Source organism: Plecotus auritus (assembly GCF_963455305.1).
Source record: "Plecotus auritus genome assembly, chromosome: 1".
NCBI lineage: Eukaryota > Metazoa > Chordata > Mammalia > Chiroptera > Vespertilionidae > Plecotus > Plecotus auritus.
In genome coordinates, this window is record NC_137770.1 from 36861383 (window position 1) to 36885573 (window position 24191).

Sequence of the window (24191 nt, forward strand, 5' to 3'; positions counted from 1 at the left end):
AGGCTATTCCTTCCTCAGCCCCACAGTGCGCAGTGCTCCCTGAAGTCTGTTAGAATGTGCGTTCCGCGTGCTATTTTGAGTTTGGTTCTTCCAGTGAGGCCTCAACATGCTCTCCTTGGACCCTCTCTCTGGCTGGGGAATGAAATGTGTTCAAGCAAATGACTCCCCACAATCTCTTCCCAAAGCCTTTTTGCAATATGGGTGAAACACTGATCTCCATTGTCCACTGAGGAAGGAAGATGCAGACCTTACTACAGCAGGAGGGGGACCAGAGTAAAGAGGCAAGTCTAATCGGAGGAGGGGCCAAGTGATCAGAAATGGATGAAAGGTTTGCCCAGAAGAGAGGGCATTGTGTTAACTTCAGTAGAGAAGCTTCAGCTGGCTACATGGAGCTCAGGCGGGCCCTTTAAAGCGCAAGGATGAGAGCACAGACTAAGGCGGAAACCTCACCCTACATCCATGGGTACTTTGAGTCTGTTGTGAACTGACTTCATCTGGCCACTTCATTCCTCGTCCTGTGAAATCACTTCCTTCTGATTCTTCGTGCTGCATCCTTTCCACCTTCCTCCACTCTTACTTAGAATTCCCTTTCCAGCTCTCCTCTCTTCTCCATCTATTAACACCTACTGAACTATTTTAAATTGTAGCTTCTACCAAGAGGACACGAAGGACAACAAAATCTAATCTCCCATCTGAACCCTGTTTCTGAGCAAGAAACATCTTATCCCTGGATTTCTTTCAAAGTGAATTCATCATATTCTCTTCTCTCAGCTGGCTGGGACTCTGGCCTCTCCTCTCAATTTCACCTCCTTACTGTTTCCTTGATTTCAGCCCGCTGCCTTGGAGCAAGCAGGTCGAACAGATGACTGGTTCAAGATCCTTCCCAGTCCTCTTCCCCCAACTCCTCCTCCTGCAGACAGCCACCAGGGAGCACCCCCAACTCCCCTTCCAGGAGACAGCCACCAGGGAGCACCCCAACTCCCCCTCCTGCAGACAGCCACCAGGGAGCACCCCCAACTCCCCTTCCTGCCGACAGCCACCAGGGAGCACCCCCAATTCACCCTCCTGCAGACAGCCACCAGGGAGCACCCCCAACTCCCCTTCCTGCAGACAGCCACCAGGGAGCACCCCCAACTGCCCTTCCTGTCGACAGCCACCAGGGAGCACCCCCAAATCCCCCTCCTGCAGACAGCCACCAGGGAGCACCCCAAATCCCCCTCCTGCAGAGAACCACCAGGGAGCACCCCCAAATCCCCCTCCTGCAGACAGCCACCAGGGTGCACCTCCTCAAATGTAAATCTCATGTTGCTCTCTAACCTGCAAGATCCTTTCACCTCCCCGATTGAGGGCAAGCTTCTTAGCAATGGATGTCAGACCCATTATGGCTTTGCTTCTTATTCACTACTCCCATTTCCTCTCCTACATTCCTGCTGCATCAATTCTTTTGGGGCTTCCTAGGCACATCATACATTTTAATTCTCTGCCTCTGCACTGAATTACCTCTGTCTGGGAGGCCTGTCCCCCTCTCCCACTCTATAATTGCAGAGCTCCTATTCATCCTCAAAACCCAGCTCAGACAGCCCTCCCTCTGGGAGCTCTTCCATCCTCCCCAAGGACCACATTATGACTCTCTTCTCTCCAGTATACAGTGTTGTTGGTATCTGTGTTTAGCATGATCCTTGGCTGAAAGTAACTGGAGAACGGGTCCACGTTTTGTTCTATATGTCTTCAATCCCTGGCACATATGTGTGCTCAGTAAACATTTACTGAGTTGATTTAAAAAGGCAAGATATATACAATATTACCATTCAATATAGAAACAGCCAGTGTCTCTAGTGGTTAGGGTTTACTTTCAATATTTAGAGACCACTCAGTTTTGAAAAAAGCATCTAAGGTATCTGTATCTTTAAGATGAAATGACACACATATGTAATACCTTAATCAATAAAGAAATAAAAAAAAAAGATGAAATGACATTTCCATGTGTGAAAAACAAAAGAAAGAAAATAGCCATTTGTTTTCCTCAAAGCACATTTGTATTGCTACCAGCACATTTGTCTACACTGGTTGAAACATGTTTCTTCACGCTTGCTCATCACAGCTAGGCATCCCTGTGAATTCAGGGTGGAGGTGACGATTTTCATAAAATACCACTGAGTCTTCGCCTTGACGGTAAAGTGGAAGTATAAACATTCAATGCCAAAACAAGAGAAGCTGTGCTATTTCAAGTGCTGGCTTTTAAACACAACTGATTTTAAATATATGCTCACAGAGCTTATCTTCCGCTCCCTACTCACCGCAGACTCTGCTACTTCTGCCTTATCACAGCAGGCTTCCCTGTCCAGGACCCCTGGCACCTCATATTCCACGGACCCTGTGCACTTCCGCTGTCCTCCCAGCCCGGGGCCTGTCCCGGCAAGTGCCACAGTGCAGCCACTGATAGCTGGGCCCCAAACAGGAACTTGGCCTGTCCATAAACTCAGGAGTGGGGCGGGGGGGGGGGGGGGGGCAGGAGAGAGAATGCTTATATTTTACATGGAAGATTTGACACTCTTTGCTTTGGCCCCTAATAAGTAAAGTGATCTTCTAGCCCGCTTGACTTCTCATATGTAGGACAGACCACTGAACTGACATTCACACAAGGCAGTGATTTTTCAACCCGGAGACACTTGGCAACATCTGGAGACATTTTTGGTTGTCACAACAAGGGAGGTGCTACCGGCCTGTAGTGAACAGAGGCCAGCGATGCTTCTAACTCTACTATGCACAGGACAGCCCCCCTGACAAGGGGTTATCCCACCTCAAATATTAGCAGTGGGCAAATGACATCACATTATGCAAATGAGTGATTTTTTAATTATATATTTTTGCTGGGAAATTCACTAGCCATTTGATTATTAAAACTATTAGTGGACAACAGTGTGGTGACTGCAGGAGGGGAGAGGGAAGTGGAGGGAGGTGGAAGAGGGCATAGAGGGGATAAATGGTGATGGAAAAAAATAAAATAAGCCATTAGACCTGTCGGTGAGGGTCAGCATGGTGGGGACAGTCCTGAGCCAGGAGGAAGGGAACTCCCTCCTTCAGATCTGCCCTGAAGCCCAAGTGCAGAGGACAAAGGGTTAATGGACAGGCAATCCCACAGGCTTCCAGAAGAGAACCTTCACTGGGCTCTAGGTCAACTCCGCCTTATCTGTTCCCTACGTTGTCGGTTGTGTCTGGCCAGGGGTGGACATCGGCTAGTTCCATGGCTCTAGGAGACCATGGCTTAGTGCTCCTGGGAGTGAGGAGGTGAGAGGCGCCGAAGAAGAACAGGGAAGCAGACGTGTCCACTGCACCTAAAGAGAGAAACAGGTGCTGGGGAGGGGAGGGGTTTGCTAGAAGAGCTCTCCTCTCTTGTTTTGGTTGGGAATTACGTGTGACATCATTTGAATGTTTAAAATATCATATACCACACACCATAAGAATGGAATTAAGAGGCTCTGGGAAGAGTTCCAAGACTCCCTTCGTAACACCTAAGCGATAAATCTTTACAGGCCGTCCTAAAAAAACAGGTAGGGGTGAGCTGTAAATACAGCCTGCTCTTTTGCTCTACAAACAAACTCAGAGTTGGACAACTCACACAGAAAGGAAACAGACACTCCCTGGGTGGCCCTGAAGGGAAGACAGGGCCTGCCAAAGCCCTCCAGCAGAGCGGGGAGGGTTTGCAAGGTATTCGCTGACGGCAGAGGCAGGAAGAGCAGTCCGCCTTGCGACAAGGGCTCATGTGGGGGGTGCAGTGTCCCTGCAGCCTCGTGCAGGGGCTGTCGGTAAAGAGACCAGTCACTCCAGATGGACAAGGAAGACTCCCCAGAGAGCAACGGTGAGCAAGGGAAGCAGGCTGAGCTGCTCTTCCCATTACTTCTGCTCCGGACCCCCAGCCCCAGCCCAGTAGTGCCAGGGAACCCATCACCACGCAGAGGCAGTGCTGGCTTGGGACTCCTTGCGATGATAATCCCCATCAGGTTCTAAATTCACTGTACCCATCCGGGGGGGGGGGGGGGGAGTATGCTGCATTTGCAAATGGACTTCAAGACAAGTCCCTTCTAAGCAGATGGCTGCTCTGAGCCTGCCCTCGCCAGCCATCCAGATATATGTGAACAGCCTGCCAGGCCCACAGAGGCCCCGGAGCACAACTCCCCAGGGCAGGGTCCACACTGCACCTTATTCCCTGCTGCGTGAAGGCACTTGCTGATTGAAAGCATACCTTCTGTCCTCACCTGGCAAGGGGCTGTTCTCTCTTCTAACAAGTGGGCTGGGCTTACATGGCCAGACAGGGCCAATTCTGCCGGGAGGACCCCTGGCAAGCTCTGGGCCTAGAAGGGGTGGACACAGCTGGGCTTCTACCAGGGATGAGGTAATTGTGGAAAACGCACGTATCTCAAAGCTACAATATATTATGGTCTGTGGTTTCCACCAGAGCAGTCAGCTTTTTACATGGCACGATTCTGTTTTCTGGGTGGGGGATGGGGCTGGGGGTAGGGGTGGGTGGACCCACTGTAGCCACTTCCAGGTGCAGCTTCAAGCTCTGGCCCAAAGGCCCCCATCAGTCAAGACTGGAGAGATCCCAGCGTCCTGGGGAAACACCTCCCATCCCGATGCTGCTCAAAGCTCAGGTGCTAGTTGGTATGTCAGTCTTACAGCCACGCTGGCCCATTCCTGTGGAAAGACTGACACACAGGCAAGGCTGTCCCCCTGAATCCAGAGTTTATTTTTGATGCCACTTCCTGTTGCATACGATGCCTGCATTTGCTCTGTGCAATCTACTGCACGCTGCTGTTCCATGTGTATAATCTCCTCTTCCCAGCTAGACTGAGCAGTAAAAGAACCGCTTCTCTCGCCTAGTGCTCAATCAGTGTGACCCCGGAACGATGGTCTTTCACTAACCTATTTGGCAGATAACCCATCACATTAAAAAAGAGTTTTTAAAATGTTTTTATTGATTTAGAGAGGAAGGGAGAGGGAGTCAGAAACATCAATGATGAGAGAGAATCATTGATCAGGCCCACAACCCAGGCATGTGCCCTGACTGGGATTTGAACCATGACCCTCTGTTTCATGGGTCGATGCTCAACCACTGAGCTACACGACCCGGACAGCCCATCCCATTTTCATTCCCAGAGCCAGTCCTGGCACGTCCAGCCCAGCGCTGCCGTGCAGGGCCCTGTGGAGGCCAGAGGACTCTGCTTGGCAGTCTCCCAGATGGTCGGGGAAAACCATAACCGAGGCTCCCACCATCGAGCTTCACGGGTCACGGGGAAACACGGGGCCAAGTCTGACCCTGGCAAGCCTCAGGCACCTCACCAGAGCTTGTGCACAATCCACGAGCCATCTTCCCAAACACAGGGGTGGTGGGTCTACGTCATCAATAATGACTGTGGCGAGCGACATCAAGGCCAGTTACAACTGAATAACCTCAAACTGCAGAAAAACATGCCAACCCTTTCAAACCCTTTTGTCACACTGAGTCTCCTGGCAGTCCCACCCAAACAGAGCAAGCCAAAGGAACAGCACGAACCTCGGCTTCTCTTATTTCCCTCTCATTTTCACGGCCCTGTTTACCCCCAGAAAACTGGGAAGCCTGGGGGCCCGAGAGGACAAGGCAGAGGTCCCAGTAACCCCCTGCAGCCCAGGGGCTGGAGACAGCCTGTGTGCATTCTGTCCCCAGACAGAAGACTATTAATAGTTGGGATCATGCCCAACTGGGAAACACCATGTTCTGGCTCACTTTCTATTTTTATCTGAGCCAAAGGCAAACTTACAACCAATGACCCATAAGAGGACCGAATCAGATTTGCAGTAAGTCACTGCTCAGGGGATAAGAGGAAACCTAGTTCCAAACATAAAGAGAAAATATCTTCTGGTATTTCATAAAAGGCACAAAACAATATATATATATCTCCTTTATTCCTGGCGAATGTCATTATTCTCAGCTGTACACATTCCATAAAGAGCACATTTCTATGTGTGGCATGATGGCCATGGCATAGATTACTGAGCTGGAAGATCTGGTTAGGGACCCAGGGTCTGATTCTCCCTTGCTGTGTGACCTGGGCAAGTTATTTAACTCCTCTGGACCTTGGTTCCCAGATCTTTACAATGAGGACAACCGTTTCTGTACCTCCCCGGATTGTTTTTGGGTATTAAATGAAATGTTTCATTCAACAGGTATTTATGGAATGCCAAAACGTGCAGTTTTATGGACACTGGTAATGATATGATGCATCTAAAACATATGCCAGGGTCCCAAAGGACAGCAGCTGCTGCTCTTTCTTTCTTCACCCAGCCGTTCTGCAAAGCCCACGCACTGAGGCTCCGAGAATGACCAGCTCACCGGAGGCGCCGACAGAGGCCTCCCGAACCCTCCTCCCTTGCGGGGCAAGTCTTCCAGCTTCTTCCACTGCACGACCCCTCTCCTCACCTAACCCATCATCTCAGGGCCTCGTCCCCTTACCCAGGACATCAATGCGACTCTGAGCACAGGGGGCAATGCTGCTCCAGGAGCCATGGGTGCCTTCTCGTTCCCCAGGCCAGCTGCTGGCAGCCGCTCAGCAGACAAGCGGGCATGGCTGCCCCTGCCAGATGCTCCCTGAACACTTGGCAAGAAACGGCAGGACTGTGCAGGGCTGTGCAGGGCTGCGGGGCAGCCTCCCAGCTCCCACGTACAAAAAACCAGCCCGAGGGACACTTTCTGGAGGTATTTCTGCCAATGGGTCTCTGATGAAAGAACATAGGATTCAGGTGGAGGTGCGTATCTGGGAAAAATCAAAAGCAGGGAACCTTCCTAGAGACAAGCCAGAATTAGAACCCGGGACTCTCGTATAAAAGGTTGCAGCGTAGTCACCTGTCTGATGAAATTCTGGAAGGTTCATCATTCCAGGCCCACATGACTCTCTTGTGTCTATTTTTCCTGCCTGTCTGTCTGTCTCAACACAGCACATGCACATATACATGTACACACACCTTTGCCAGGGAGAAAATAATACAGAGAAAAGAATGTTTTGGTGACATGTTTTAAGCCTGGTTTCGGTAGGCTGAAAGCATTTTGCACAAGCCGTGTAAGGGCAGCATCTAGCTCACAGGGTTCCAGGACCCCCTGCCCTGCATTGGGGGGAAGGGGGTTCTGCTCTGCGGAGTGACACGGGGGAGTGGCTTCTTATGTAAAGCGATGCCCTGCCAGGAGCTCTGGGCACCTGCTTTGTGGACGACCCTAGCAGGCTGACACCCAGTGGACATCCGGACACACATCAATCAGTAGCCCGGGTGTCCTGAGGAAAGAACCAACAGGTAGAAAGAGAGAGAGCAGGAGGGTGGGGCGAGCACTGGGCCTCTATCCCTGTACAGGGAGGGGCCCTGCAGTCTGTGGCCCACCTGCCTACACAACATGTCCCAACGCAAACTTGAGCGTCCCCCAAAGAACGGGCTCTGCATGGCTCACTGTGCGGACCTGGCCGGGTCCTGCTGAGGAGAGGCGGTTCTCGGCAGGTCACAGCATCATATGTTTTCCAAATGGAAACCTTTGCTTCAATAAACTGGGTCTCTGAACAAAGACGGAAGCATCTGACCAGTATTTACTCTGCCGCTCCCCTTCCTGCTACTGCCGAACCTTTGTTCTTCCCTCTGGGCACCAGGAGGAGAGCCACAGTGGAAGCCCTGAGCTGGGGGTGGGGGTCCGGGATTCCAGGCCATAAATGCAGGGGCCCAGCTGCTGACACAGCAGTCACTGGCGAAGATGAAAGGAGTGTGACGGGAATGTAACCTGAAAGGGTGGGGAAGGAGGCCTGCACTCCCTGGCTTTATAATGCCTCCCTCCTCTCACCGCCATTGTTAAAGAAATATAACCACATTGCCAAAATGGAAAAAGCAAGAAAATCTCACTGCCTTCGTACAGTCCCTGAGGGCTTATGGGCATAATTTCCTTCCAGTCTTTTTTTTTTTGGAGGAGGGGCCAGGTGTGGCAGTTCACTGATATGGATACTGGCCAGTAATCATCACAAATTCTCTGTTTTTTCCTGGGCTCTAACCTCCTAGTTCCACCATTTACTGTACTGAATTTTGGGCGAGTGACTCAACTCCTCAGTGCTTCACTTTTTCACTCAGCAAAGTGAAGACAATAATTGTACCTGTCTTACAGGGCTGTTGTAAGCACTGTGAGTAACACATGTTAGGTGCTTATGACAGCGTCTGACACATAATCATTTAACTGCTTAACATTCAGCTATCTCTTTACTGGCTGAAAACCTTCACCAAAAGCTATAGTAATTAAGTAAAATTCTATTGCTAAATGCTGAAGTTGTTTCCAATATTTTGCTATTATAAATAATGCACTGAAAATTAAACTTCTTTATGCATAACACTTACTCTATATTTCTTATGTTGTTTTCTTAGGTTAGCTTATCAGAAACACAATAAGCAGATCTAAGAGTATAAACATTTTTATGAGTCTTGATTCAGATGATCTAATAACTCACCAAGTGTTAAGATTTACAATGCTATCAGAAACTTATGAGGATGCCAATTAATGATATACTTGCAGGTAACAGGTATTATTATGCAAAAATCAGGGGCAATCATTTATGGGCTTACAATCCTAGTTGAATGTATGAAATTCAATCCAAGTGGAATATATGAAATTTGCTTACTTATTGTTTTGTTCCAAGAAGAATAGGAGATCCAAAATTCCTACTTTTGGGGTGTTTGCTCCATCCTCCGATGTGGGGTCTGTGCTGGCCACGGGGAAGCCCCAGGACATTTTCCTTTGGTGTGGGAGGGAAGTGGTCGCTGCCACAATGAGCCTACTCACTAGTGAATAGTGTTGTGTGTGTACAAAGCATGTCTGCATCCTCTCCTTTGGCCCTCACAGCAGTCCTGCTTTCATTTTAACCATGAGAACCTTAAGGTTCAAAGGCATGTTACGGTAGGCTCACAAAGCCATTCAGACAGAGCAACACAAAGTTGGAGGAACGCAGGTCTGCCCTTTCCGAGGGCAATGCTGCTTCCTCCCAGCAGGCTGGAGGGCAGCCAGGGCAGATGGGAGGAAGTGCCGAAGGAGATGCTGAATCAATGACCTACATGTGGTATAAGGCCAGGGACTGCTGGGTCCGAGCACACAGCGGGGGCCCCAGAGTCAGCCTGACCCAGAGCTGAACCTTGTCTCCACCACTTAGTCTGAGGAACCCTCAGCAAGTGTCTTTCCCCCTTTCTCTGGCCTTCAGAGGCGCTCATTCCGCAGGGCTGGACAGGAGAGGAGAGCCGTTTCCACAGGCTCTTCACAGTGAAACGATACTTGGCAGATTTCTCCCTGGGAGACTGTCACAGCCCAGCATTATACACTGGTGAGCATCTCACGTTAGAGGCCGGGGCCTGCCAGGCGCAGCAGCGGGAAAGTAACGATCTGCCTGCTGTAATTTCTCAGAGTCCCTAACCTGTTCTCTTCTTTACAGTGAGTTTCTCAACAGCAAATGGGGATAGTCACTGAGGATTTCTGACAGATGGACAGATGCACAGCAAGCAAATGCCGCACATGTTGTGGAATCTGGTGCCTTGCAAACCTGAAAGAAGTCATAAACCACAGCAACATGAAAACTGTGTATCTCTGCCCTCAGCATGAGAGAAACCCACTTGATTCTTTTAAGCTGGTTCCTCCTATTTTGTTGTCTGGATTTAGGGTAGCAGAAAATTCCCTTTCTCCTTTGCTTGGGAGACATCTACTACAAAGCACAAATTCTCAACCCTGATGTCAGTTTCTGGCTGGTGGAGAAAGAAAAATCACCTTGCAGTGACGACTGCCACCTTGTGGCCACACAGGAAATGCCACTAGGAAAAAGATTGCCCATGCTAATGAAGGCTTAACCTGATGAACACTGGAAACCATGTGGCCACTAATACTTTGGTATATTGTATAATTTATACTCTCCTAGAAAATTCTGCATTGTACACATTACTTTCATTGGGGTACTAATCTGTTCCAAGTTAATTTCTTGTTCTACTCTACCATAACGAAATCTAACTGTCCGTGACACCTCTGACTGCCTCTATGGAATTGCAGGGACTCCCTGGAGTTGGGTATGAGACACCTCATTATTTGTTCATGCGAGTAACTTGAGACAACAGCCGCTGCACAACCAGACTTAGGCTCACTAAATGCCTGTCCACTGTCTGACTCAAAGGTTACCAGCTGATTAAGATCATCTGACCTAATGTCACAGGAAACCATCTGCTCTTTGGCTCAGGCCCTGGGAGGATGACCTGAGCCATAGGTGCCTGCCATTTGGTTCATGGTATGAGCACAAGGCTCAAGCCTGAGATGCAGGCGGGTGACTGGTATCACCCACCAAATGGTACCATCCTTTTTCACGAGGGTGTTTCAAGCCTGAGCTGTCACCCCACTCGTCTCCGAGAAAACATCTGGATGAAGGGCGTGAGGACGGGAAAGGGCTGTATATCAGGCAAAGTGCAGAGCACAGGAAACAGCATTTTGGGGACAGTCTAGGCAGCAGTGGAGGACAGCAGAACTGGAATTCCACAAGAACCATGGACCCCAGGCCTGGGAACAGAGAACCAGGGGAGGGGTGACAGGGCAGCATGGAAGCCAGGGCTGCCTGGAGGCACCACAGACCATGAGGTGAGGAGGGTGTGGCCTCCAGGAGCCCAGACCCTGAGGAGGAAGAACGAGTGCAGGGAGCATGTGGCCTAAGAAGCTATTAGCTGCCACTCCCGTTCTTTCCGATGTGCTTGGACAGCATGGAGGACACACTGTGTGTCCCCTTTAATGCATCCTCCCAGCTCCCAGCTTCCAGCCTTCCCTGCCCCACGCATGCTCCAGGCTGCACATGACTGTTTACAACAAGGATTTGAACACAGGTGACCTTTAAATATCTGTGAATGCTCAGCTTCACTCACAGTCAGAGAAAGGCAAATCAGAATTCGGAAGAACCATTTTTCAATCCCTCTGATCATCAAAACGATAGATAGCAAGCTGTGATGGAGGGTGGGAGAAAATCGGTCCTCTCGTGGTTTGGGCGTGTGAATTTAGGAATTCAGCAAGCAAGTGGTAAGGACCTGGGCTCTGTAGTCAGACTGCCTGGATCCAAAACTGCTGCCACTTGGAAGCTAAATTTCTTTGTGCCTCAGATTCCTCATATGTAAAATGGGAGTAATGCTAATAGAACTTACTTCACAGGGTTCCTGTAGGATTAAATGAGATAGTATACATAAAGCACTTAGAACAATGCCTAGTATATCGGTGGTAAAATGTTAGCTGTCTTTAACCACTATGGGGGAGAAGGCCAATTGGACCCAGTCAAAATTTTAACAAGCAATACAATTTCATATAGTGTATCATCTACATATATAAAAGGCTAAGTGACCATCCGACCATCTAACTGGCCGGTAGGTATGATGTACACTGACCCCCAGGGGGCAGATGTTCAGCACAGGAGCTGCCAAGCTGCCGTGACTTGGCAGTGGTGGCTCTCAGGTGACACACCCCAGAACCAGAGAAGAAGGAGTCCAATTCCTCTCGGGGCCACGCGATTCCACCTTTGGCCGTGGGTTATGCTTTTGCTGGGGTGCTGTCAGCCCTGAATTTGGTTTATTGCTGAGCTGCGGTCACCGCAGATGCCCTTCGAGCTGCAGCGCCACCCCAGGTGTGGCCAGCTGGGGAGGGAACAGGGGAGGTTGGCTCCAGGGCATGTCTGACCCATCTTGCCCAGACCCGCCCCACCAGCCACTTTCTAATAAAAAATTTCCTTTCAATGTGCACGAATCCATGTACTGGGCCACTAGTATAGAAGTAACAGCACAATATATAAAGATAGAAGCACAAGGGGACTCCCTGCAACACTGATTGAAATAAGAGACTGGGTACAACCAACTGGGTACATAGCAATAAGAAACAAGTAAGATAAATTGTGTCATGGCTCAAAATGGAACACTATGCAGTCATTAAAAATGAGGCAGTTATGTATATACAAATATGAAACAATCACCAAGATATATTATTAAATTTTCAACAAAATAAGGTATAGTATGGTGGGCAATGTATACCACCATTTGTATTTTTAAAAAAATAAATATGAATGTATAATTGGTATGCATGTATGCTTTCATGTGCAAAATATTCTTTGAAAGTCTTCACATGAAATCAGTAATAATTGTGTCTTTCAGAGAGAGGATATGGATATTGGAGGATGCTTATATTACCTTTTGCAAACAAATAGTTTTCTAGTTGAAAAATGCAATCTGATATGCCATATCTCTGCTTAAATTTCTTCCATTTGCTCTTAGGACTAGAATCCATGTTCCTTAACGCAGCCCACAAGGCCCTTCACAGGCTGGCCCCAGCCACCTCTGAGCTTCACTTCTCACCAGGCCCTTCCTCAACCTCCATACTTCACACATGCTGGCCGTATTCACCCTCATGGTCTTGCTCATGGCCACACTTGTGCAACTGCTGTTACCCTCTACGGCATATCCACCTTCATTCTCTTTTTGCCTAACTAAATTCTAACTCACTCTCTGGTTTCCTGGAATTGCACTGCACCATCTCTGGATCAGGTGGGATGTTCCTATCCTGCTCCCATCTCTATTGCCCTGATGGTAGCACAGTCAAGGTACATGGCCCAAATTCACTTTCCCAGAATGCCTTCGACTACAAGAAGGTTCTAAAACACCTTGGCAGACTCTCTTGGTGACTTCTCAGGAGCCATCTTCCCTCTTCATTGACAACAGAAGCTCAGTGATAATTGGGCAGCACAGTGGCCTGCCCCAGGAGATGAGTCATGGTTGGTGGGAGTCTATCATGGTAAAGCAGCTTACCCCTTGCTAGATATTTGCTCTTCCAGCCTTCTTTGCAGCTAAAAGTGAGGTGATTCAAGTCTAGAAAGAAGTTTGTCTCTCTGATAAAACGAGGGTGGCCCATGAAGCCCTGTGCCTCTGGCTCCATGCTTCCTCCTCTGGATGCTGCCCCAGGAGGTGTGATGTTTAGCATTGTGGCAAATAACGTGAGACCCCAAGGGAAAGAGATGTCCAATGTCACTGAGCAACTAAGTCAACCATAACATTGCTACCACCAGAATCCTCCAGAAAAACATTTATATTAAAGAACTAAACTCATCCTTTCTGTTTATTGCATAAACAATGGTTGGTTGGGTATTCTGTTAACTGCAGCCAAAAGCATTGCATTTTAACTGCACACCATTAGAGGGTAGACAGACTTGAATCCCAGGATCAGTCCACAGAACGAAGGCAAGGGTCTCTGGTCAAGGCCAGGAGCAATGCCTTGGGACATTACAGATCAAGGTGCCCTCTCTGGGCCTACCCTGGTCTGAGCTCTTGTTAAACATTTAGGAGTGAAGCCAAGGTCAAAGTCACCAAGATAAGCAGCCCATGACCTTTACTCTATCCTTAGATTTTGGTAACCTTCACTCTGCTAGAGAAGACTTACCATAAAGACCTTTATAACCATAGGACACACAGCCCTCAATGTGATCCTTCTTCAGGACAGCATGAAAGAAACTGCTTAGTTCATTTGTCTCGACTTTCTCCCACAGTCATCAGGAGTCCGTGGGTACCTTCAGATGGCCCTACCAAGGGAGCTCATGGCCCCAAAGTTTCTGATATTCTACTTTATGAAATCTTTGACATCTTATTGTCTCAACCCTGTAAGAAAGGAGGCCACGGAGGTGGTGAATCCGAGTCATACTCACAGGGGTCTGAAAGCAGCAGAACAACTGAGTGAGGAAGGGGTGATTGCGGGCCAAGGACAGGATCCTTTTCTCCGTCATTGTGCACTCCACGTCGTCATCCTGCAGGATCACGTCCTTCTTCAGCACCTTCACGGCATAGAGGTCTCCTGTTTCTTTTATTCTTGCGAGCATCACCTGTGGCAAAGCGGTGGGAGGAGCATGAGAACTCTTGCAGTTCTTAGGGTGTGGGCACGCACAGGGCAGAAAGGGGAGGGCACATGGGAAATGTGAGTGTGTATACACACACACACACACATACACACACACCACACAACATACACATAATATGCTTACTTTAATCCAAACAGTGAAAACCAAGACTCACCTTCCCAAAGCTCCCCTTCCCCAACACTCGGATGAACTCAAAGTTGTCGATACCAAACCGGTTGGAAGAATTAACCCCAACCCCATTTCCTTCTTTGGTGCTCTCCTTTCCCTGTCGTCTTAGAGTTGATCTGGAAACGAGCTTCTGTAAAGAAGAGAAGGAATACATGGAGTCAGAACTCACAGTGTGCGCATGAAGCATTAATGGGTGGAAAATACCTTACTTGCAGCTTCAACACTTAATACAACATGTGGGGTAAGATCAATTCAGCTTGACATGTGATCGGGTTTTGCCATTCAAGACGACCCCCTGATCTGTGCTTACTGTATTTGGGGGAAAAATCATTTAAAATATATCTAAGCCATAGATTTTCAATTTATGCTCAAGTGGGCACGTGTAGAAACACAAAAAATGCCTTAGTCTGATCCCTCTGGTTTTTTGCAGTGGATTTCTACAGGGTGGTCAGATTCCGAGAGCGCCACCTGGTGTCCACTGCCTACAGAGAGGTCTTCAATAACGGCTCAGAGGATCAAGGGCTCCATATGAGGACTTGAATGAATAAAGCAATATTATTTATACAATATTTTAAATTACATGAGAAATAAAATTCAATGCAAAAACTTGGACAATGAACAAAAGTACGAAGGATAAAATTTTAAATACCTATGATCTCACCAGCCTCCCTCAAAAACAAAAAATATAAAAACAATTACGCACACATACACACTTGATAATATTTTAAAAATATAATAAAATCATTTCATAACCACATTTTTATTTAATGTTTTGTCACGTGTATTTTCCATATCTTTAAATATCCTCCAAAAAACAAGAGTTGTAAGGGCTGTCCAATACTCCATTTTGTGGATGTATCACAATTTATTCACTAATCCCCCTGCTATTAGAAATACAGGTTACCTCCCATTTTTACTAATATAAATAATATCACAGTGAACAGGGTGAGCAGGTGTCTAGCCTTCCAAGCAGGCTGCCTGGGTTCCAGTCACAGCTCTGCAACCTAACCCAGTGACCTTGGCACAGTTACCCACCCATCCTCTCTGTGCCTCAGTTTCCTCTTCTACCAAAGGGGATGTTATGGCACCTGCTACATGAGTTACTATGAGGAGTAAAGGAATAAATGCACATAAAGCACTTAGATTGGTGCTTTATTCTTGAATGTGCTTTATAGGCAACATTCAATAAACATGAGCTGTGTTGTCCTCATTATAATCATCATCATTATCATCATGTTCTTCATAATCTATTTTCTTAAGATAATTTTCTGGAAATGGAATTCTTTAAGGCAAAGTGTTAATTTTGAAGATCTTCGATACATAGTCACTTGCCCTTTAGAAAGGTCGACCACCAGCACAATGCATGTTCCAGTCTCATCACACCGAACCAGAAGTATGGCCTCCTCAGTGGGTTCTCCAGCCCCATCCCAGTGGGACAAGCCCCATCTTGGTGAGGGCACTCCCTAAAGGCAAGGTGACTTGCAGATGTCCACCTTGGGACATTTATGATACAAGTTACCACTAAACAACAAATCAAAAGTCGAACATCCTGGGTCTTCTGACCTATTTCGATTTTTTTAAAAAGCTTATCTGGGGCAACATCTAAACAATGTTTGCAATAAACAACTGCAAAAGCCTCAAACTATAAGGATTTTATCTTTCAACCCAATAAAACAGTGATAGCAAGATATAAAATGGATCGTCTTACAAATCCAATTGTTTTAATAATTTCTTCTCCAGATCTCTGAACACACATTTTTCAAAGATAGAAGAATTTCACCCGCTTGAATTTCACTTCCTCCACTTCAATACTTCCCCTGGCTGGGCTGGCACTGGCAGAAAGCTCCATGCCAGTGTTTCCCAATCTATTTTTTTTTAACCCATTCTTCTCTTTTGATAGACTTAAAATTCTCTGCCTCTTTTTAATAGTGTACTATAAAGTAACAGGTAACTTTGGTTTTTTCATTATGAAATATCAGAATATGAGAGATACTTGGTGGTATATGACAGGTGCCTGCATGGTCTACCTTATTCCCATCGTATTTTAGAAGCTCTGGTTGAGGCTGAGATCTTTCATCTGTGCTCTTCAGGAGCAGCTGTCCTGTGCATCAGACACCCCTCCCCGCCCCCAATCCCACCCCTGTGGTATTAGCATCCTGCCTGTCTCTCCACAAGACAGAAACACTGATGGACTTTGCCAATGCCTTCCTGAAATATCAAGACATACAACGTTTACCAGGTGTCCTTCAGTAAAAAGGAAATGGGGTGCTTAGCTGACATGTTCTGGATAACTAAGAACCCAACAGTGACTGTACCTCCTCTCCTAAGCACCCAGACACCTTGAGTAGCTAAGTCTAGAATTCTCCTGAATCGGCTGTCAGTATCAAGCTCTGCCTTTCAAAGATCACAGCCATAGCCATGGCTCCCTCCCAGCTCTCTGCTGACCCCGGGCCAGGTAGGCTGCGATAGGTCGTGGGCCTGGAAAGTGTCCGAAGCTCTAATAGAAAACAGCAGGTAGGGAGGTCACGCAGGGAGGGGGGGCAAGACAAAACGTGTCCAAGGCAATGGACATGACTCCACCCACTCCCAGGGCCTGAAAGGCAGGCGTTCCTGTCTGTCAATGAACTTGAGAGACAGATCTGTAACCCATGAACAAAACGATAGAACTGTGATACCAGGGCTGTGGAGAAACTACAACAGCTTCAAGTTCAACCCCTTAAGAGAGGAGGAAGCTGAGCCCATTGTTATGGGGCAACTGCACTGCCTGGGCCCCACCAAGGCCCCGCTTTTTACCAGATCACACTTACAGGAAGCTGATTTTTAAAAATCCTTTTCCTGCTTCTTGCTATATCTGCATGCTCATTATTTCTTGTCATATAATTGTACTAGAGGCCCGATGCACGAAGATTCATGCAAGAATGGGCCTTCCTTCCTCCGGCTGCCAGCACCGCCTTTGCTCCGGCCGGAGCCGCCTTTCTGCCTTCCCATGCTACCCAGAGGCCCGGAGTGGCTGGGGCAGTGTAGAAAGCCTGCATCCCGCCCCGCCCCCGGCCGCTCAGTGCCTGCGTATGCAAATTAACCCACCATTTTTTGTTGGGTTAATTTGCATACTCACTCTTAATTGGCTGGTGGGTTTTGTGAAGGTATGGTCAATTTGCATTTTACTCTTTTATTAGTGTAGATATAGACTCTGATTCACGGAACAAACTGCTCTTTAAAAATGCAATAAATCTGTTTATTGTGTTTGCTGAGATTAGGGACTTTGATTATGCCACGTGCGCTCCTTCAGGCTTACCACATCTGAACAACTCTTGAATGCCATCGTGAAAGAAAGCAAGTCTCACCGAGGTTGGAGAAATATTTCCAGGTTGGAGGCCCATCCCAGCCAACGTCTTGGCCAGCTCCACCGCATTCACCCCGCAGTTTGGGGCCACGTTCGCCTGACACCGGATGTGCACATTCATTTTACAGACTGCAGGGGAGAGAAGGGAACCACACTCAGAGAGGACCCAGGGCAATGTGCACAGCGAAGGAGAATGCTAACGACCGGCACCACACTGACAGAGGAATTGTATGAGCTGAACAACACCGCCACCTTCTCATAAAATTAAACTTAACACTCATAACAACCCCTGGCATTTTCATCTATTTCTGCTTTGTGCAGAAGCAGAAAGCCTGGCATACTGAAGAATAATAAATTTCAAATACATTTTCCTCCCACTGTGACTTGATGAAAGGCATGCATCTAAATCATGTGTAACAGCTACTGCCGATTTAACAGTACGATTCAATAGAGATGAGAACGTCCCATCAATTGTCAATTGAGTAACAAGAATCATGCCAACTGACTACGCTTTGCCTTCTCTCTCTCAATAAAAGGTGGCAGCCTACAGGCCGCATGGAGATTGCTGTTCAAACAGGATGGAAATGGTGTTTGGGAGAGAAAAACCTCTAAGTGAAGCTTTCTTTCTGAGTATTGTTGTGGTCAGAGCCCTCACAGCCTGCATCCTGTGGGGTGTGGTTCTCAGAGCTTTCAGCCTGCGGTTCTAACTTCTTCATGAGGGTGGGGGGGCGGAGTCAGGTTTTTAAAGGTCACGGTAAATGGCAGTCGGAAGAGGAGAGTGAAGCAAGCTAGACTCCTGTGCAGAGGAAACTGACTTGGGATGACGAAGGACCTGAGGTTTCACCAGCAAAAAGTTCTGATCCAGCTCCCTCCCGCAGCCTGCTGATGGGAGGGGCCCCAAAGCAGCAGCAACGAACCCATTTTGGGAGGGTCCCTGCATCTCTGGACACGAGCAGAGATGCAGTTCAGGTTTTGGGGGCCTGGGTTTATGTAATTTAGGGTGCGGTGAGGTCTTTCAGAAAAAGAACCTCCAGTCGAGTGGAGGACTCTGGGGGTGTCCTTGCAAGGGAGGGGCCCTGAGGCTACCCTTTACGAGCTCCATGGGAAGTCCCCCTCTTTCCCTTGAGGAAGCTGCTATGGGGACACACAAGCCTCCAGTGGCCTTTCTAAAGCCGCAGGTGACAATAAAAGCACAAACTGTAAGAGCCAGATCACTGTATGTTTGCTACCCTCAGGGCCACCAGGGACAAGAACGATGCTGATGAGCCCCACGCGTGGCTCCGCCTGGCAGCAACAACTACACAAAAGCAGAACATGACTTTCATGTTGGAAACCCACCCCCAGGGGAGACCATCCAGCGCAGGATCAGGCAGGCCAAAGCCAAAGCTACACATGAACCGACTGTCTTGATTAGATGAAATAAGTATTATGAAATGGTGTCCTAGAAAGAGAAAAGAATCGCCCTTTTGAAAACAAGTGACCGGTCCCTTTTTGTTGACAGAAGCAGGCTTGGGAAGTCCAGGCAGTCCATGGAAGCTGACCGGATGCCTCCCCTCGTGACTCAGGGTGTGTCTCAAGCATCTGGATGAAATTCACACGTATTTCAACAGTGCACCCATGACAACCAGACTGTCATAGCAACACTCAATGGGAGGTGATGCAAGGCCAAGAGCTCTCCAACTCCTAACTGGACAGGGGTCAGCCCTTATGCCCAGAACCTTTGCTGAGGCAAAAGCGTCAAGAGTGTGTTCCACTGGGCACAGTGAGAGAAGTTAAGTGTCCTTCACTCCACCTACCTCCATCTCTACCACATACTCCTTTGAAGAGAGCAGGGCAGCTTGAGTTCCATTTACAACTCACCTCCTGCTCATCTCGGTGAGGTCACCAGACCTACTCTCCTGCCAGGCCTTACTCATCACCCAAGCTTCTCTTTTGGGCGAACTCACTTCCTACCCCTTCCATTTCTGATGAAGATCCCATTCCGCACCCCCACCCCCACCCCCACCCCCCGCTTTTTAAACACCTATTAAAATACACAGGGACGAGTCTATACTCAGCACTAAATAGCTAGAATATTGAGATTAGCAACTGACTTAGTATTCCATGGTTAGGAAATCTGTGAATCAAACATAGCTCCCTGTCCATGCCTGACAAGGGACACACAATTATAGAACTACTAAGATGTTAATTGACAAAGGATCTAAAACCATCAGTCCAGGGTCAGATTCTGAACCTACAGAATTCCAAAAGCCTGCATCCTGGTGGCCTCATGAAGAAGTGGGTGCCCAGCAACTCACTTTTACACTGAAGTCCTTGTCGCATTATCCCCCAGAGCAGGGAGCCACAGTGATCGCAGAATGTTGGCACTTTGTAGTTGTGGATGTTGAACTTATGCGGGATGTTGATTCCGAACCTCTGTTCAGCGATCTGTAAAAAGGAAACAGGGGAAGAGCTAAATCAACATCTTTGGTAAAACCTGTAACCGGAGCCTACCAAACACGGAGTGTTACTATGACCCCCGAGCTGGTATATTATTTTACTGCTCAGCCACAAGTAATTACTTGGGCCTTACTGAGCAGACTAAGCACATTTCCTAATGAGAAGGACTGGAGAGAAACATGTGGCATGGATTAATTAGACTGTTCACCATTTGGAGAGATAAACAGAAATGAAAATTTTCCTTTCCTCTTTTATATTCAGGCTGTGTTTCTCTCTCTGCCAGTGCCCTCACACCCATATCTATTTCCTAGAACTTTTTAACTTCAGGATTAAACAGGTCTTTCATAGACTACATAGACTTGCTATCATCACACGTTCTTCCAGAAATTGTGTCAAAAGGTGTGTGTGGGGGTGGGAGAAGGTGGCACTCAGAGCACATGGGACCACAGAAGGAATTCATTCCAAGGTGACGATCAAGGGACATTCAGCTCTTCCAGCCTTTATGTGGTATTTGCATCCTGACCTCTGAGTGCAAAGGTTTAATCTCACATACAAGCACTTCCCGGCCTTTTGGCTAAGGTCAAGTGTAATCTCACTATTTCCAGCAAATATTTAGACTAGGCATGGGCTCTATGGTTTATGTCACAATTTAGAGCAACAACAACACATCCACACACCCAAAGAATGAGGCAATTATTACTCCTCTTGCAACTTTTCTGACCTCTTTCTCATGAAAGAGAGAACACACTCCTCTCTTTGTACTCTTTAGCAATCCTAGTCTGTGGACAATAAAGAACCAGTGAGTCCCAGAGTCAGACATTCCAATGTGTCTGTAAATCCACAGCTAATTGTCAGCAACCATCCCGCTTTCTACCTCCAGAGTTTGGAATAATGCCCACCCCTGCTCAATGGGATGCAAGTGGCACGAGTGAGGGTCACTCATGTACAGATATGCATCCATCCTGAAATGTCTTGAGAGGCTAGAATAAGGCAACAGTCACCTTATTTAGGAAACACAATTTATAGTTAAGAGCATACTCATCACATCATTTCCATCTTGTTTAACCATCACAAAAATTTCATGAGAAGAGCATTGCTCCCATTTTAAAGATGAGGCTGAGAGAGAAGCTAGCTAGCACAGGATGATTCTGCACTCAGATCCTAGTCATCTGATGCCAAACTCACGATCTTTTCACTCCTTCAAAGCTCTCTTCAAATCAGAAGAACTGAACCCCTCCTGCCTATACCCAGGTGATCACTAAAGGGATCATCTCAAGGACAGGTCATGCTACACAAGTACAGAAGTACAAATGCCATAAAGTAAAAAGGAGAGAAATTTCCATTCTGATCCCACCATTGGCATCAAGGAGCGTGGGAATTGGAGGGAAGAAGAAAAAGAGAAAAAGAGAGGGAGAGGGAGAAGAAGGAGAGAGAGAGAAAGATCATGCAGGTACCTAATTAGCAAACTGCTATCCTCTTACCTTTGCATCCACTTTGTTAATATTGTTTTGGCAAGTGCAGGCTGTAACAATTAGATGATGGCAGCGCTTATGGACGACACAGGTGCACACTAGGAAATTAAATCCACAATTAACTCATTTATCGGAGGCTCACCGTCTTGTCAGTGACACTGGAGTCAACAAGGGCTGCATCAAGCCAAGGTGCTTATTTGGATATCCGGCCCACAGGATAGAAGCCAGTGCTCCTGTCCTCCCTATTTTCTTTACCAGCGTCCTAACTGGGCCTTTGCTCATGCTAAACTACACTTATTCAAGTCCTGAGCTTAATTCATCCTTCCTGTCCCCATCTCCAGAGGAATCTTCTCACAGCATGATTTTAGTTACCTCACCCCTTGAGCTGAACTGTCAATCAATAGCTTTCAAATCTTCCAGCCAGGCCCCCCAAAGTCTATCCCAAGCTTATGGGTCATATTTTTTCTAAGGGAGTTCTTTGTTCCAATAAAAACAAGACTCTTGCTCTTCTGGGGGCAAGGCTTCACCCTCCCTCTACACTCTCTCTAGGCCCTTCCCAATCCTATCACCTGACTAAATCTTAGATTTATAACAACACAACTTTTACAAATGTCTCTTCCATGAAAATACACCACCGTGGTTACCGTTCTAGGCTGAAGCCGTCTTTCCCTCCTCCAACCTCGTACCTTTAGCCTGCCCCCTCATTTCAAATTGTCCACCTATAGCCTTTAATGCCCTCAGAATTCCAAGCCAGCATGATGCCTTGAACAAAGTAGGCATTCATTAAATATCTGCAGAATGATATAATCAACCGTTTGAATATTTAGAACTTTCTGAATAACTTTTTCATTTTCATCTAGACATCTGACATCATGCAGATGTAGAGGATGAACATGTGCAATGAAGCAGTCTGAAAATATGCATAATTTTAAAGATCTTTCAAGACATGTGGGAGCTTTTAGGATTAAATACATAAAGACAGATGACATGTCAACAAATAGAACTATACTTTAAGACCAATATAGCTTTCATCAGATGGAATTCTCAGAAGAACCAGATTGAACCTTCCCAGAGAACTGATCTTTTTATATGAGGGGATCTCAAAACCATCATTCACAAAGAAAATCCTTTATTCGGAGGCATGTTGGCTTTTTTTCAGTTAGCTTGGCTAGAGGCTTATCAATTTTATTGATTTTTTTCAACGAACCAGGGCACACGCTTGATCCCCAGTGTGGGACATGCAGAAGACAGGCGATCAATGATTCTCTCTCATTGTTGATGTTTCTCTCTCTCCCCCCCTTTCCTTTCCTCTTTCTGAAATCAATCAAAACATATTTTAAAAAATAGCCAAAATTTAAATAAAACTAAGGAATTGTACATAATTCTATTGTGTGTGTGTGTGGGGGGGGGGGGGTGTCTCATGTGACCTTCAGAGAGTTATTGCAATATTAATGGAATACATCCTGTTTCCTCTTGCTATAAACACTTTTTAACATCGGAACAAGATTAACTGTAGCTTTAAAAACATTTTCTTACCTTGGCATTGATAACCCTGTTTTCCAAATACTCCCCTGTTCAAGACAACAGAGAAAAAAATTACCATCAGTTGAATATTTCAGCAAGAATGCTCCTATAACTACAGTACTTAAGGAACATAAATTTCATCCTCTAGTCTTTGATGAAAAACACATTTTCAGAGAAGAAGCAGGGATATGTGCTTCTTGAGCCCTTGTTTATTAGCACAAGACACAGAGGAAACCATGTGATGGATTAGGAGGTTCTAGATGATAGAAACGAGTGGGTATTGGCAATTCTCATTCCACTGCCTCTATGGCAATCTCCCAAACCCTCCTGAAAACCAACCCTCCTCTGTGTGTGTGTCTGAGCCTCAGCCTGAAGTGTCACTGCACCACCTTGCATGGCATTCTCTCTCCCATTCACACAAAGATATGCAGAGGGTGAAGTAAATGGATGCAGGTACACATACAAACAGATGAGCCCAACGCAGCTGCCTGACCTGAAGCGCCCTCTCTCTCCCTGCTGCCCACATCACCCCAGAGTCCAGGAGAGCAGAAGTAAGTGCGGCCACAATATGTCCATCATGCCCACAGCTTTCATCTCTCTCTCTCCCCAAGATGGGCTCTGGTGGTGGTGATATAATTCTTACTCCAATGAACAAAGGCCACATTTTACTAAGCCAACAGGATATATGATCTAAGAGCAAAGACCCTGAAGCCAGGCGGCCTGAGTGTGACTTAGGGCAGGTTGTTAACTTCTTTGAGCCATAGTTTGCTTATAAAGAGGGATAATGGTCACAGGACCTCCTTCATAGGGTTATCATGAAGATAAAAAGAGTTGGTAAGGAAAAATACTAAGAATAGGGCCTGGCACTTTACTCGCTATATAAAAGTTTATTATACAGCCTGACCAGTGTGGTCAGTGGTTGACCATTGAACCATGAATCAGGAGGTCAGGGTTCCATTCCCAGGCAGGGCACATTCTGGGGTTTCAGGCCCAATCCCCAGTAGCGGGTATGCAGGAGGCAGCCAATTAATGATTCTCTCTCATCATTGATGTTTCTGTCTCTCACTCTCCCTTCCTCTCTCTGAAATCAATAAAAACATACATTTTTTTACTGAGGAGACACTAATGGGTTATATAACTTGTCTATGTTCACACATCTAGTTGGTGATGATATTGAATTCCAGAGCTCATACTTTTAACCATGTATATGTAACGCATATACCAATATTGTGTGTGTGTATGAGAGAGAGAGAGAAAGGGGGAGAGGGAGAGGGAGGGAGAGGGCAGACA

General features: G+C 47.0%; 1 protein-coding gene across 1 annotated transcript in view; it reads right to left on the bottom strand.

Annotated features, from left to right (window-relative positions):
- PRKCH (protein kinase C eta) overlaps positions 1-24191 on the bottom strand; it is a 223987-nt gene that overhangs the window by 73573 nt on the left and 126223 nt on the right. The window contains exons 4-9 of the mRNA XM_080672043.1: positions 22914-22948; positions 21387-21475; positions 19764-19893; positions 17468-17595; positions 14110-14253; positions 13746-13919 (exon numbers count right to left, since the gene is read on the bottom strand). Coding sequence (XP_080528169.1) covers positions 13746-13919; positions 14110-14253; positions 17468-17595; positions 19764-19893; positions 21387-21475; positions 22914-22948 — 700 coding nt within the window. The remainder of the gene's footprint in view (positions 1-13745; positions 13920-14109; positions 14254-17467; positions 17596-19763; positions 19894-21386; positions 21476-22913; positions 22949-24191) is intronic.